Source organism: Typopeltis vanoorti, chromosome 6, assembly GCF_054136105.1.
Source record: "Typopeltis vanoorti isolate ZY-2024b chromosome 6, IOZ_Tvanoo_1.0, whole genome shotgun sequence".
NCBI classification, from domain to species: Eukaryota; Metazoa; Arthropoda; class Arachnida; order Uropygi; family Thelyphonidae; genus Typopeltis; species Typopeltis vanoorti.
Window position 1 is genome coordinate 133,001,139 of NC_143554.1, and position 13,862 is coordinate 133,015,000.

General features: G+C 35.0%; 1 protein-coding gene across 7 annotated transcripts in view; it reads right to left on the reverse strand.

The window, feature by feature from the left end:
• The window catches only part of Rab3-GEF (Rab3 GDP-GTP exchange factor), a 1,186,669-nt gene that overhangs the window by 1,100,970 nt on the left and 71,837 nt on the right, over window positions 1-13,862 (reverse strand). For all 7 annotated transcript variants that reach the window (XM_090394443.1, XM_090394448.1, XM_090394444.1 and 4 more), the window contains exon 2: window positions 9,074-9,946. In XM_090394443.1, coding sequence (XP_090250569.1) covers window positions 9,074-9,744 — 671 coding nt within the window. In that variant the 5' untranslated portion in view covers window positions 9,745-9,946. The remainder of the gene's footprint in view (window positions 1-9,073; window positions 9,947-13,862) is intronic.

The following is a 13,862-nucleotide window of genomic DNA, read 5'->3' on the forward strand; positions in this document are numbered from 1 at the left end:
TCATTTTTAATATGATACTGCCACTGATGCCATCTGTTCACGCCTATAATCTTTCTCAGGACTCTCATATCTGTGGTCTCTAGTCTTTGGTCAAGTGTTTTACTTCTGACCCAGCTCTCAGATCCATAAGTTAAAACTGGTTTGAACACTGTCTTGTATACAGCTAATTTAGTGTTCTGACTAATTTCTCTCTTATTCCATATGAATTTATTCAATTGACTTCCTACCGTACCAGCTTTGCTGATTCTGTTGTCTATTTCTATATTTAATTTACCATCTTCACTAAAAATCGTGCCTAAGCAGCTGAAATATTTCACTTGTTCCACAGGTTCTCCATTCACAATACAGTTGACATTTTCAATGATTCTACCTATTTTCATTGTCTTTGTTTTTTTATTGCTGACTTTCATACCATATCTATTACAACATCTACTCAATTTAGTCAGAGAATCCTGCAGACTTGTAGCGGATTTATTTAGAAGTATAATATCATCCGCATAAAGCAAAGAGCTGATATTAACATCTCCGATTTTGATTCACGTTTAATACCACTTTCCTTCATGATGTGATCTATATAGATGATGAATAAGAGAGGGGATAATGTACATCCTTGTCTCACACCAGATTTAACATTAAACCATCTTCCTGTACTTCCTTCAATTCTAACTGCTGACTTACAACTCAAATAAAGACTAAATATTGCTTGATATAATGCCCCATTGATATCATATAACTGTACGGTATTGAATAGCTTCTCTCTTGGCACCTTGTCATATGCCTTTTCCAAATCGACAAAACTTAAATACAGATCTCTGTTATATTCCCATGCTTTCTCGACTATTTGTCGTAAAGTGAAGATCTGATCCTGACAGCCTCTATTTGGCCTGAATCCAGCTTGTTCTTCACCAAGCTTTTCTTCCACAATTCTTCTCAACCGTTTCTCAAGTATACTTGCATAGATCTTTCCAGGAACACTCAGTAGGGAAATACCTCTGTAATTCTCACATTCAATTTTATTTCCCTTTTTTATATATGGGTACTATGAGAGCTCTACTCCAATCATCGGGAATTCGTCCCTCTGTCCAGGCTTTCTGAACTATGCAGTGCAGACACTGTAAACTCTTATACCACCATATTTCAGCATTTCTGGTCGAATATTATCTACTCCTGCTGCCTTTCCACATTTCAAGCCTTTGATGGCTTTTTCTACTTCAAGTATGGATATGGATTCCTGACTGCATGCCTGGTCAGTGTTTTTTACCACTGTGCTGTCATCACTGCTTGTTTCATTTAGCAGTTTTTCAAAGTAATTACTCCATACTTCAAGGATATCTTTTTCTCCCGTTTTCATGTCACCTTTATCATCTCTAACTCCTTTTACAGCACTTTTTCCTCCATTCCTAAGCTTCTTCAACAACCTCCAGAATATTTTGCCACCTTCTTGATATTTATTTCCTATATTCTTGCCAAAGTCCTCCCATGACTTTTGTTTAGCTAGTTTTACACAGTGTTTAGTATTCTTGCATTTGTCTCTGTATTCTCTTAGAGCACAAGCTGACTTATTTGACAGGAACTTTTGATATGCTTTCTTCTTTTCCTTCACTGCCTCTTTAACTTCCTGTGTCCACCAGGGAGTTCTGATTTTTTTATCCTTGCAGACAACCTCGCCGCATGCCTCTCTGGCAGAATCAATCAATGTTTTCTTCAGAGTTTGCCACTGAATCTCCAAGGTTTGATTCCTGTTCTCAAACTCTTTCATTTTTTCTTCAATAATCTTTCTGTATTTTAGTCTACAGTTCACATCTGAGAGCTGTTCAACTTTTATTCGTTTTAAAACTTTCTTACATGTCATTCTTTTCAATATGAAATTCAATTTTATCCTGCTCAAGACTAAATATTGATTGCTTCCAATTTCAAATCCTCTGTACACTCTGGTGTCCTGCACCAGGGAGAAAACATCACTATCAACAATAACATATTCAATGAGACTTTTCTTATTCCTTGCCTCTTCTCTCCATGTGAATTTGTGCACATTTTTATGTTGGAACATGGTGTTAGTAATAACCAGTCCATGTCCTGAGCAGAAGTCCAACAGATATTTGCCATTATTATTAGCTTTGCTCTTTTCTCCAAATTTTCCCAAAATATTTTTGTATGTCTCACAATCATTTCTTACTCTGCTGTTTAGATCCCCAACAAGGACCAACTTTTCCTTTTTCATTGTGTCAGTTGCTTTTTCTAAAGCGTCAAAAAATTCCTCCATTTCTACCTTAGTAGAACCTTCTGTGGGACCATAGGCACAAATAAGTCTCATTGTCCAGTTCCCCATTCTCATATTTGCCCACATTACTCTACTTGAGACTGACTGCCATTCAAGATTAGCCTCGTATTTTGTGTTGAATACTATGGCTACTCCTTCTTTTCCTTGATTGTCATTTCCTGAATATAACATTTTGTATTTATTGCTCAGAAAGATCTCACCAGTTTTGGTCTTTTTTGTTTGTCACCCCTATTATGTCAATCTGGTACTTATCTAATTCCTCAGCTAGCTCCATTTCTTTGCCATTCAGGCTTCTTACATTGATAGTACTGATCTTTAACTCTGGTGATGTTGAGTTGGGGTTTGTTTTCAGATTTGTTCCAGTAGCTGACTTTTCGCTGTTCGCCCTGGTTCCCTGGCGAAAACAATGGGGGCCTTGTTTAACCAGGCGACGCCTCAGCCGGCATGAAATTTTGTCATGTCGTACCATCATTTTTCATTTTGGTTTAACCAATAAGAATACAATTTGGTCAGCTAAATCCCAAATTGCCAGCCCATCCTCGTTCGTTCAAGTAGATACCCAACAGGGTGCACCACGAGAAGGTGAGGATTGGACATTAGGTCAGAAGCTCTGGTCGGTTCTCCGCATTCCTTTAAAGGCTATGTGGAGGTCTCCTCTCAGTTATACAGCTTTGACCCTTAAGCACCACTATTTCTATTTTCATAGTTGGTCTTTTTATTTCTGATTTTCATGACATATTTGTTACAGCAGCTATTCAATTTATTTAAGAAATCATGCATGTTTGTAATGGATTTATTTAGGAGAAAAATAGAATAAAATAATGAAATTAAAATAAAAATTGATAACATCACCAATTTTGATAGCAGGTTCACTGCAACTTTCTTTCAAAATGTGATCCATACAGATGATGAATTACAAGACAAGGATGCACCCTTGTTATATACCTAATTTTACATCAATTCCTCTTCTAGTATCTCCTTCAATTTTAACAACTGAAATATGCACTATGCATTGCTCAATATAATATAACATTTACACCATACAATTGTAATGCTAATGTTAACAGCTTTTCTGTACTAGGACATATGCCTTGTTCAAATCTACAAAACTTACATACAGATCCTTGTTATATTCCCATGTTCTCAACTATTAGTGTTAAAGTGAAAATTTGATTTTAATAGCATCTGCATTTCCTGACCTGAGCATTTTTTTTTCTCTTCAAGTTTCTCTTGCAGAATTTTCTTCGTCTCTTCTTCTCTGGTGCATCAATCCAAAGATTGGTTAGTTATAGCAGCACACCATAACATCCTGTCTTGTGAACTCCTTTTTATCTCTTCATAACTCTTAGAGTCGGTTAGCATCATTATGTTGTTATTCTTCGCAAGTATGCGTGCATAAATCTTACCTGGAACATTCAGTAGAGAAATTCCTATGTTATTCTCATATTGTTTTATTCCCATTTTTATAGATTATGAGAGTGCTGCTCAAATCATTTGGAATTTGGCCTTCTGACCGGATCTTCTGAATTATGCAGTGCAATCACTGTAAAACTTTTATAGCTCCATATTTAACCATAAGCATCCATGGCTCAATAGGCTTTTCACCTGATGGTGAGTCAGCAGGTCTCAGATGGAAGCAGTATGGGTTCCCCTCTTGGAAACTAGTTCTTCATTCCATATGACAGGAAAAATCTGACAGAAGAGCATATACAACTAAGCAAAGTTACTTGGCTGTGACAGGCCATTAAGTCTAACAAGCAAGGGAAAATATTTGAGAAATGATGACATATAACCAGAAAATATTTCTGGTTAGATATCATCTATCCAAGCTGTCTTTCCACATTTCAGGTTTTTGATGGATTCTGTAGAAAAAAAACAAAAAATGAAATGGGGGAAAGTACAGTATTTCTGATTGCATTCCTCTTGATTATTTTCTACTACTGTTCTGTCAATTCTTGAATTGTTTAGCAACATTTCAAAGTAATTATTCCAGACATCTAAAATATCTAAGCTTCAACATCTGCAGAACAATTTGCCGCTTACCAACTATCCAGGACTTTCACTGCTACTTTTTTATATACAGCTTTACATTCTTACATTTTTTTTTCTGATTCTTTCAAAGCACTTGCTGACTTACTTGCTAGGAGCATTTGATGTTCTTTCTTCTTTTCAATGATTGCATCTAACTTCCTTAGTCTACCATGAAGTTATATTTTTCTATCCTTGCAGGCAACTTCACCACATGCCTCTCTGGCAGAATGTTCACTAAATTTAGAATCAGCATTTAGTCTCAAAGGTTTGATTATGGGTTTGAGACTCCAATAATATTTGTATACTAGAATTTAATTTACCTCAGAGCTGCTTAACTGATTCTTTCTAAAACTTTCTGACACATTTTTCTCTTCAATGTGATATTCAGTTTTATTCTGCTCAAAATTGAAAGGTGATCACTTCCTGTTTCAAATACCCTGTGTGTTCTTGTGTCCTAAACCTACATGATGATATCATTCCCCACAATAACATAGTCAATGAAACTTTTCTTATTTCTTCTCTTTATGTAAATTTACACTCATGTTTATGTTGGAACATAATATTAGTGATAACTAGTCCATTCAACAGAAATTTGGTGGGTACTTAGAATTATTAACTTTGCTTTTTTCTCCAAATTTTTTCAACACATTTTTATGTCTGGTATTCATTTTCTATTCTGATGTTTAGATCTCCAACAGGAACCAACTTGTCTCTTTTCTTTATGTCATCTTCTCTTTAACTTGAAAAACTCCTCTTCTTTTTTCCTTATACTTTTTGGCCCTATAAACATTTAACTGAATATATATCAGTTAAGTGTTTACTATCCAATTCTCCACTCTGATGTATGCTTGCATCACCACTTGAAATATTACCATTCAAGAAGATTATCTTTATGTTTAGTGTTGAATATTATAGATACTCCTTTTCTGTGATTGTTGTTGCCTGAACATAACACCTTGCATGAAAAGCCAAACGGCTATTTTTTTTTTCTGGCAAGGTTGATATAAGTTAAGGGGAGACCTCAAAAAAGGTTGAAACCGGTCTGGGTAGTGACCTCTCCTCATAATGTAAAACAGTACTACATCTCTTAAGAGCTGCGTGTTTTACATTATGAGAAAATATCAAGAACAGTGAGGGATCTTGCTCCACCTTTGCAACGAGTTGCCGTGGTGTGGCACTACCAAGTGGTCACTTACGCTACGCTGACAATTCGTCGGCAAAGAAACGTTACAGATCGTAGTTTCGCTTACTGGCTGAAAAACAATAAGGGATTTTTATCCCCTTAACTTATAACACCTTGCAGTTGTTATTTAGAAGAATCCCACCCATTTTTGTCTTCTTGTTTCAGTAATAAAGTATGTCAACAAGATACCTCTCTAATTCTGTCATTTCCACTTCTTTTCCACTGATATTTCTTTAGCTTATGGTGCCCATCTTGAATTCTGCTGATGTTGAGTTTGAGTATGTTCAAATAGCTGAATTGTTGCTGTTCACTCTGGTTTCCCCTTGATGAAAACAGCAGGGGGGGGGGGGCTCAGAAGCTCTGATCAGTTCTCCACATTCCTTAAAAGGTTATGTGGTGGTCTCCTCCCAATTATATAGCTTTGACCATTATGTGATCCCTATGTATTATTGCATTAGTTGTAAGTCATGCAGAGATTAGAAGATATATAATTTGATGTGATAACTAAAAGGACTAGAGTAACAAAAAATAAATAATATAAGCTAATGCTCATAAATGTAAATGAAATTTAAATGTTTCACTATCTAATTAGCTGACAGCATTGTCAGGAAAGGCAGTAAAGATCAGAATACTTGACAAATGTATGAAACCTGTCACAGATGTGGACAGGTTTAAAGGTAGTTCGATCATTAACTGTTCTCAGAAGATGTGCTGTCTGTCTTGATATTGCATGTATGTAAGGCAGAGAAATGGTGCCCTTGGAATTAATTTCTGAAGATGTTTGAGCCTTACCCCACATTATTTAGGTATGCAATTTGTTTTGTAACTGCTTAGTTAATTTGTAATAGGCAATTCTGGGAAAGGGGATGGTAAAGAAAAAGGTACTGCAGATAACAATTTTAGAATTATACCTATCTTGTACTGTCATTTATAAATTTCATGGTATAAAGATTTATTTTATGTTTCTTGTAAAGAAAAAACATAAATGCAAAAATATATATATATATATATTGGGTGAAATAATTTCTAACCAGGATTACTAATAAAGAAGCAAAACTTGATTTAGGATAAACAATGGATTCTTAAAGACCTGGATATATATGACTTGCTTATAACCTAATTGTTTCATAAAAATAATCTTCAACAAAGTAATATCATTAAGAACAAAAAAGTGAATTATAAACTATGTGTAATTATCCAAATTAATATAATGATTTCAACATTTCTTATTCAAGCCAATACAATATTTATGTTCAGTAACCTTTCAAACACTTGCTCTTCACAGTTTCTTTCTTTTTTTTTTTTATTAAAAAAAACATTCCAGTATGGAAGTTTCTCTCATTTTGTTTTGATGTTGATGCTAACAAAATATATGATAAAAAGGACTACAGATATATAAATGAATAAGTTTAGTTTTGCACATCTGTCCAACATGGCATTTAATGGCTCTAAGAAGAAGCTATGAAAGTAAGTCAAGTGAGTCAATCTAGTTAAGTGTTCTTCTGAGTGTAAAGAATTATTATCATACCTCATTATGAAGGGAATGAATAATATAGCTTCACATCTATATTATCAACTCTATCATACACTTCATACCATATTTTGGTCAAGGCATACACAGATCATGGTTGATAAGGAGGTTAGTAATATTGACCATATATATTATAAATAAATAATAGTGAAGATAACACACAACCTTGCCTTAACATCTGATTTATCATCAAACTATCTTTCTCATAGATCCGTCAATTCTAGTTACTAATTTGCAAAGTAAGTATAAGATGTGTAAGGCTGCTCTGTGTAAGGTTGATGCATTTTTTTACTGGACACTTTTATATCATTGAAATTTTATATTTTGCACCACTAAGAATTCCTTTGATAATTTGTCTGGCAACAATAGTCTGAAGATCACTCAAGGGTTGAAGCTAGATAACCGAGAAGAGAACTCCACATGGTCTGTAAGGATTGTGGAGAAGAACTGTCTAATGGCGAAGTTCTCAGCTTGTCATGATATATCTCATAATTAGTATCCACTTGGATGCTGAACAAACAATAATGGATAAATAATTTGAGAGTAAAATAACCAAACTATACGCTATATTGGCTGAAATTGCATATATGGTATGATGATACGACACACTCATATATCACTATCTAGTGTAATATCTACTGTGTGGTATGTGATCCCCATCACCCCCCCCCTTGCCACTTTTATATCAGAAAACTAGGGTGAACAGTAGAAAGTTCACTACTTGGACCTTAAACTTGACAGAACTGAAGATAAGTACCATCAATGGAATTATGGAAACACTGACAGGACCAAATAATAGATTTATAACTAGTTCATGCTAAATGACAAATCTAAAGATTTATACAAATTAGCCTATACAAGTTGGAGAAAGAAAATTGAGTTATATATACACTGAGTGGCCACTTTATTAGGAAATATCTTCCCACTCAGGAAAATAGGGAGGTGTTCCTAATAAAGTGGCCACTCAGTATGCATCTGTTTTTTTGTTGAACCACAGCGATCACAGCCTAATCATTCATTTCTCCCGATATTTTTTTTATTACTTTTTAATAGATTCAGCACTGAGTTAACTAGTTAACTGAGTTAATTGGATTGAGTTGATTTTCTTCTAAGCATCCCAATTCCCCAAAAGCATAAAATTAGCTTCAAGAACATTTTTGCGGTATTAAGTTTACTTCACTACACAACAGAAATTGTAATTCCTAGGGTTAACCTGTTGTTGCACTAGATTAATATCTCCAATAGAACCATAACAGAAAATTCTTAATTTTTTTTCTGTTTAACACAAAAAATTAAGATGATTTCTCAAGATGATTTTTTCATCAAATTCACATTTAAAAAAAATCAAAATTTTATAGATGTAGTTGAAAACTTGACTTGAATAGACTGTGTCAATGGGCAAATGAGTGGAGTTAATGTTTCAAATTGCAAGTTTTAAATTTCTGGAAGCAAAGTACATAATTTATCGGATATCTTAGAGGAGGCGAAGGGGATAAGGGATCTGAGGATGATAGTGGATAAGAGCCTAAAACTCAGGGGAACAGATGAATAAAATTGTGAGCAGAGCCCAACTAATTATGGAAAAGATGAGGAGAACACTGACAATGCAGCAATTATGGTCCCATTGTATAAGGCCTTGAAATTTGTGTACAATATGGATAACTGTACACAAATTTGATCATTCTCAAAAGTTAAGTATAAAGACAGATCGAGGAGATGTAACATGCAGAGTCTAGTGGATTAGCACTGAGATGTGATTGAGACATAAGTTGGTAAAGGTTTTTTTTTTACCAGATTAATGTAAAAATGATTTTCACAGAATGGAGAAGACAGAGAAAGAACAAGAGGCCATCTCTGGAATCTGAGTAGGTTTTTTTGCATGGTGAATGATTGAAACACATTGCTTGAAAGAGTAGCAAGTACAGAGACAACAAAAGCATTTATGATGAGACGTGTGACAGTGAGACCTTCCACAATGAGTCTTCTTGACTCCATGAAGATCCAATAATAATAATACTAATAATAGTAAACCTAAGGCTATCCATACCTGTTGCTTTGTCTAGAACCTCCAACTCTTCTTGCTGATGTGCGTTCGTTAGAAGCATCAATCAGTTTTCTAAGTACAAAAAGGCATTCACGAAAAGTTGAAAAAAATGGATGGTGACTAATAATGCATAAAGATGTTAAAGAATGGTTTTTCACCCGTTGACGTCTGTGACCCCTTGGTGAAGGTGATTTGGAATCCTGATCAGAGTCATTAGGATAAAGTGTTCTGGAAGCCTGCTCACTAAATGCAGAATCAGAACTTTTACTGTCCTGTGAAAAGGGTACATCTGTGTCCCTCAATTTGCTGCCAGCCTTTTTTAGTGACCTCTCATAAGCTTTTTCCTTTGTTGAAGGCCTTTTGTCAATTGGTCTATAGAAGTTCACACAGATACCATAGCGAACTCTGCTAGTATCTTTCTCTGTGAGAGCAAAAACAAAAGAGTTTGACTCCCTGAGACTTATTCTTTTTGGTCCAACACTAACACATCCTTCAGGTTGGCAAAAAAATACTACATCAGGAGGAAGGTAAAAGTCCTTGTGATCCTCAGGAGGATACCTCCGCAATAGCTCTGGTGTCTGGACCACATGGTTTCTGCTTTGTTGGCGAGCACCCACTATCACAATATAGTCCAACAATCGTGGACAGAAATATTTCTTTATGGCATCTGACATTTTGTTCCCCTGATGAATAGGAGAATATTAAATTAATGAAGTTCCTGACAATAATCATGTATTTATGGAACATTTCATTCTGAAAATTATCTACAGATATGAGACCTGGAAATACAGTTATGTGTTTTATTCGAATGCTTCTTCCTACAATGACAACCAGTCCTCCACTTTTCCAGCTCCATTTTGTTATCATTTACAGTACCTAACAAGAAGAAAACAATGTTAGTAAATCACTTATAACAAAACAGTTTGAATACAGTAAATTTACTTTCATAAAATAAAAAACTTGAATTTTAAGAGGGAAGAAAAAAACAGGAATCTGTTCTGTAAAACTATTCCTCATTAATTTATGAAAAGAACATTTATAACTAAATTATATAAAATAAACTGACCAATTTTAACAAGATCGTACTCCCTCATCAGAGAATATAGAACCATTAATGCAACTCACCACCTTATTGATGTAAAAATAATTCACAAGATTCCCATGAATTTGAATTGAAAGCTTATACTTCTGATAAAGGAATCTGTAAAATCTATGATGAACTTTCATCATAGCTTTTGGTGGAGCCTTTCAGATAATTCTCAGAACTTAAATTTTGATGTACAGATAAATTAAGAATTCTTCCAGCATAAATCTATGATTCTTAAAAATACCATGCTGGGAAGTCCACTCTTCTCAATGTTGAAAGAAACTAATGAGATTTGTTCCTTTTGTTCTCACCTAATAAAGTGTAAATGGATCCTAAGAAATTGTAAAATGAGCTCTGAGTTTCATTAGCAATTACAGATAATGCCCTCAAATAATTATCAAATTCTGTAGATGGCAGTGTAGGATCGGATGTGGATTAAATATGCAAAACCACCACTAAGTTGTATCATAAAGGAAAGAAAAGCCCTAGATGACTTAATCACCAGATTGCGATCATCTGATATCTGACTGGATATAAGATCAGGGAAAAAAATAGACGAACTGTCAGTATAGACTGGTAAGAAATCAGAGCGCTCTGCTCTCTGCACATTAAATGACTGTAGGCAGATGAATGATGGAGTATGAGGCCTCCTTACATGGCATGAGATGGTGCATGATGAAGTGCAAACCTGCCATGAAGTAATGTTGTCAACATTAGTGACAATAGCTTGCATAATCTCTTTCATATGCATCCCAAAGGGTAAATGGGATGTAATATTGTAATAATTTCTAGTTGAAATCAAATAGAAATGTAATACTGTAAAATTTAGTGGAAATCGATATTGTAATATTGATTTCCACTAGTTTGGGAAGTTCAATATTACATCTTGAGCTTCCCAGGAAAAAATAGTAGTACACATAGGATGTTCTGAAAGAGACTGTTTTCAAGCATAGTAAGAGACAACTGTTTCTGTTGAAGTGACAAAGCAGATTCATTTGATTCAACATAAAGGCTTTGAATGGACAATGTGCAAAAAACACCAGCACTCATCAGGATTCCATTATGGCTTTGAATAAAGTGGAAATCAAGACTATATTGTAATATCGTCTTGATTTCCGCTCTATTCAAAGACACCATCCCTAGCAATGCATTGCACATATGCTTCATCCTCTATACAAAAAACTCATCTCCCTTATACAATTTCTGAAGGTGTGGCCCCCCAATTTTACCTCTTCTTAGAAGGATCAGAGCAGTTATCATTCTAGTAAGATGTACTCAACAATTGGTAGTGCAGTCTAAATCCCAACATTTGTCCTTTGGGTTTAAATCTCATCAAGGATCTGAGGAACCTTTATAGTGATTTTTTAATTGAACACTAATTGGCTGGTCTCACATAGAGATATAAGGCAGATGAAAAACCCTGACAAGTGCAGTAGATTAGAGATAGGTGTTATTTTTTTACCCAATTTTTTTTCATTTGGTTACAAAGTAAATTATATTTGACAAGAAACTTTATAAGCAAACAAAGTTTGCACATGAAGTAGCTTTACAACTAGGTTACTTGTATACAGAAGTGGTTGAATTCACATCAATTGCTACAGTATCCCATAATGCAAAATTCTGGGAAGGGCCACTACTCAGACCATTTTCAACCTTGATTAAGGTCGTATCAGTGAGAGCCAGATCCAAGATGATACCAAGATTGAATCAATGCAGAAGTCACATTTTCCATAAACAAGTATTAAAAATCTATTGCCTTATTATTAAAGTACTCTGGATCAGATAACTGCAGAAGTAAAATGGTTAGTAAATTATTATTATTATATAGTATCCAGTGGCGTATTTAGGTATATCCTGCCCTCCCCCCATATTTAATGAACATGTTGATTTACATGCATAACCTATTTATATCGTAAATTCGTAATATAAATAGAATTACAAAAATGAGAGCCCAGAAATTTCCGCCACCCCTCAAAATTAGCCGCTCTATGCCTGGGCCTATACCTAAATATGCCACTGACAGTATCTCCATAAAGCCTGGAGACTCATCATAGAAGACCCATACTAACTTTTATACATGCAAACCTATCATACCTTTCCTTAAACTTGTTCACTGTTAGGGCACTGACAACTAATTCTGGCAGTCCATTCTACTCATTCACCATGGAAAAATTCATTCATTCATCATTCTCCATGGAAAATTATATTTGACAAGAAATTATATTTTTATTCAAATAAAGGACATTATGGACCCATCCATATTTTAGAGCCAAGCAGAGAAAGAAAGTTAAGTTTTGAAATTTACCAGAGCTTATAAGAGGACAATTGTCAGCACTGAAGTTGCCTTGAAATGCACCACTTAAAAGATATGTGCACTGCCTATGTCTTGTAAGTAGTGCATACTAAGAGAATTAAGAAATACCACTAGACTTTTACACAGCTTATTTTTTTTTAGCTGTGTATGAAAGTAGCTTTTTTTTTAGGTTAATCATAAGTTTTTGGAATCCTAAGAATATTAAACTAATGAAATCCTCAATAAACAATGAAACTTGTCTGGATAGTGGTGGATCTTCTCATTAATGGTTTTGCATTATTGGATACTGAGCAACTGATGTGAAGTCAACAAATTGTATATACAAATTGTCTATCTTCATGAAAATAGTCACGTGCAAGCATTTTGCTTATACCTAGGTAAAGGATTAAACAAGAAAACAATAATAAAATTTCTTCAAATATCATTTACTCAGCATTATAAGCCTTAGCAATTTGGACAATAATTGAGATCTAACTGATTTTGATTGCAATTAGTTTCTTATGTTCACCCATTTCTATACATTAAGGTCTCAAACTATCTCCACTGCTGATGTTGTAACTGTACCCTGAACTTTCCAGATTCAGCAGGTGGTTTATGGCCTGAGGATTTTTAGCAGTGTGTGTGTGTGCATTTCAAAAGGAAAGTATTTCAGTTATTTTTAAATGATGAGAATAATTTTGGGTTTCCTCGTCCTTTGAATTTCCGCTTAAATGGATAAACCCAAAATTATGCACATCAGTTACAAAGAACTCAGATCACTTCCTTATAAAATACACTACTAAAAATTCCCGAGTCCATTAATCCTTTTTTATCTACACTCAGTGGACAAAACATTAGAGATAGGAGTGATGGAAAGCTGACATTTTGCATCCCTTGTACAGAGTGAAGCATACCCAAACCAAACGCAGACAGTAAAGAGGCAGATACTGAGGCTTCCCAACAGTGTTGCAATTGACTAACATGGTTAAATGTGGTGATCTTAGCAACTTGGATTGTGGACATATTATTGGTGTAAGACAGATGGGTCATTCTATTGCCCAAGTGGTAAAAACCCTAGGGTTCTCGAGACCTAGGGTTTTTAACCATATCAAGGGTCTACTACGAGTATACCATCAACAGATGTACCAGATCCCAACAAGCAAGTGGTGGCCGACCACACACCATTGATGAGCGGAGTCAATATAGATTGTCCTGGCTCATAGAGAACAACTGCAATACAAATCACATTCAGTTTCAATGTCCGAGGTCCAAGCAGCATCAGCAAGTGAACAATATGGCATACCATGGGCTATGGGAGCCAACGTCCCAATCGTGTACCACTGTTGACAGCTCGTTGTCAGGCATTGCACCTTGTCTGGTGTCAGGACCATCAAAACTGGATCTTTGCAGAG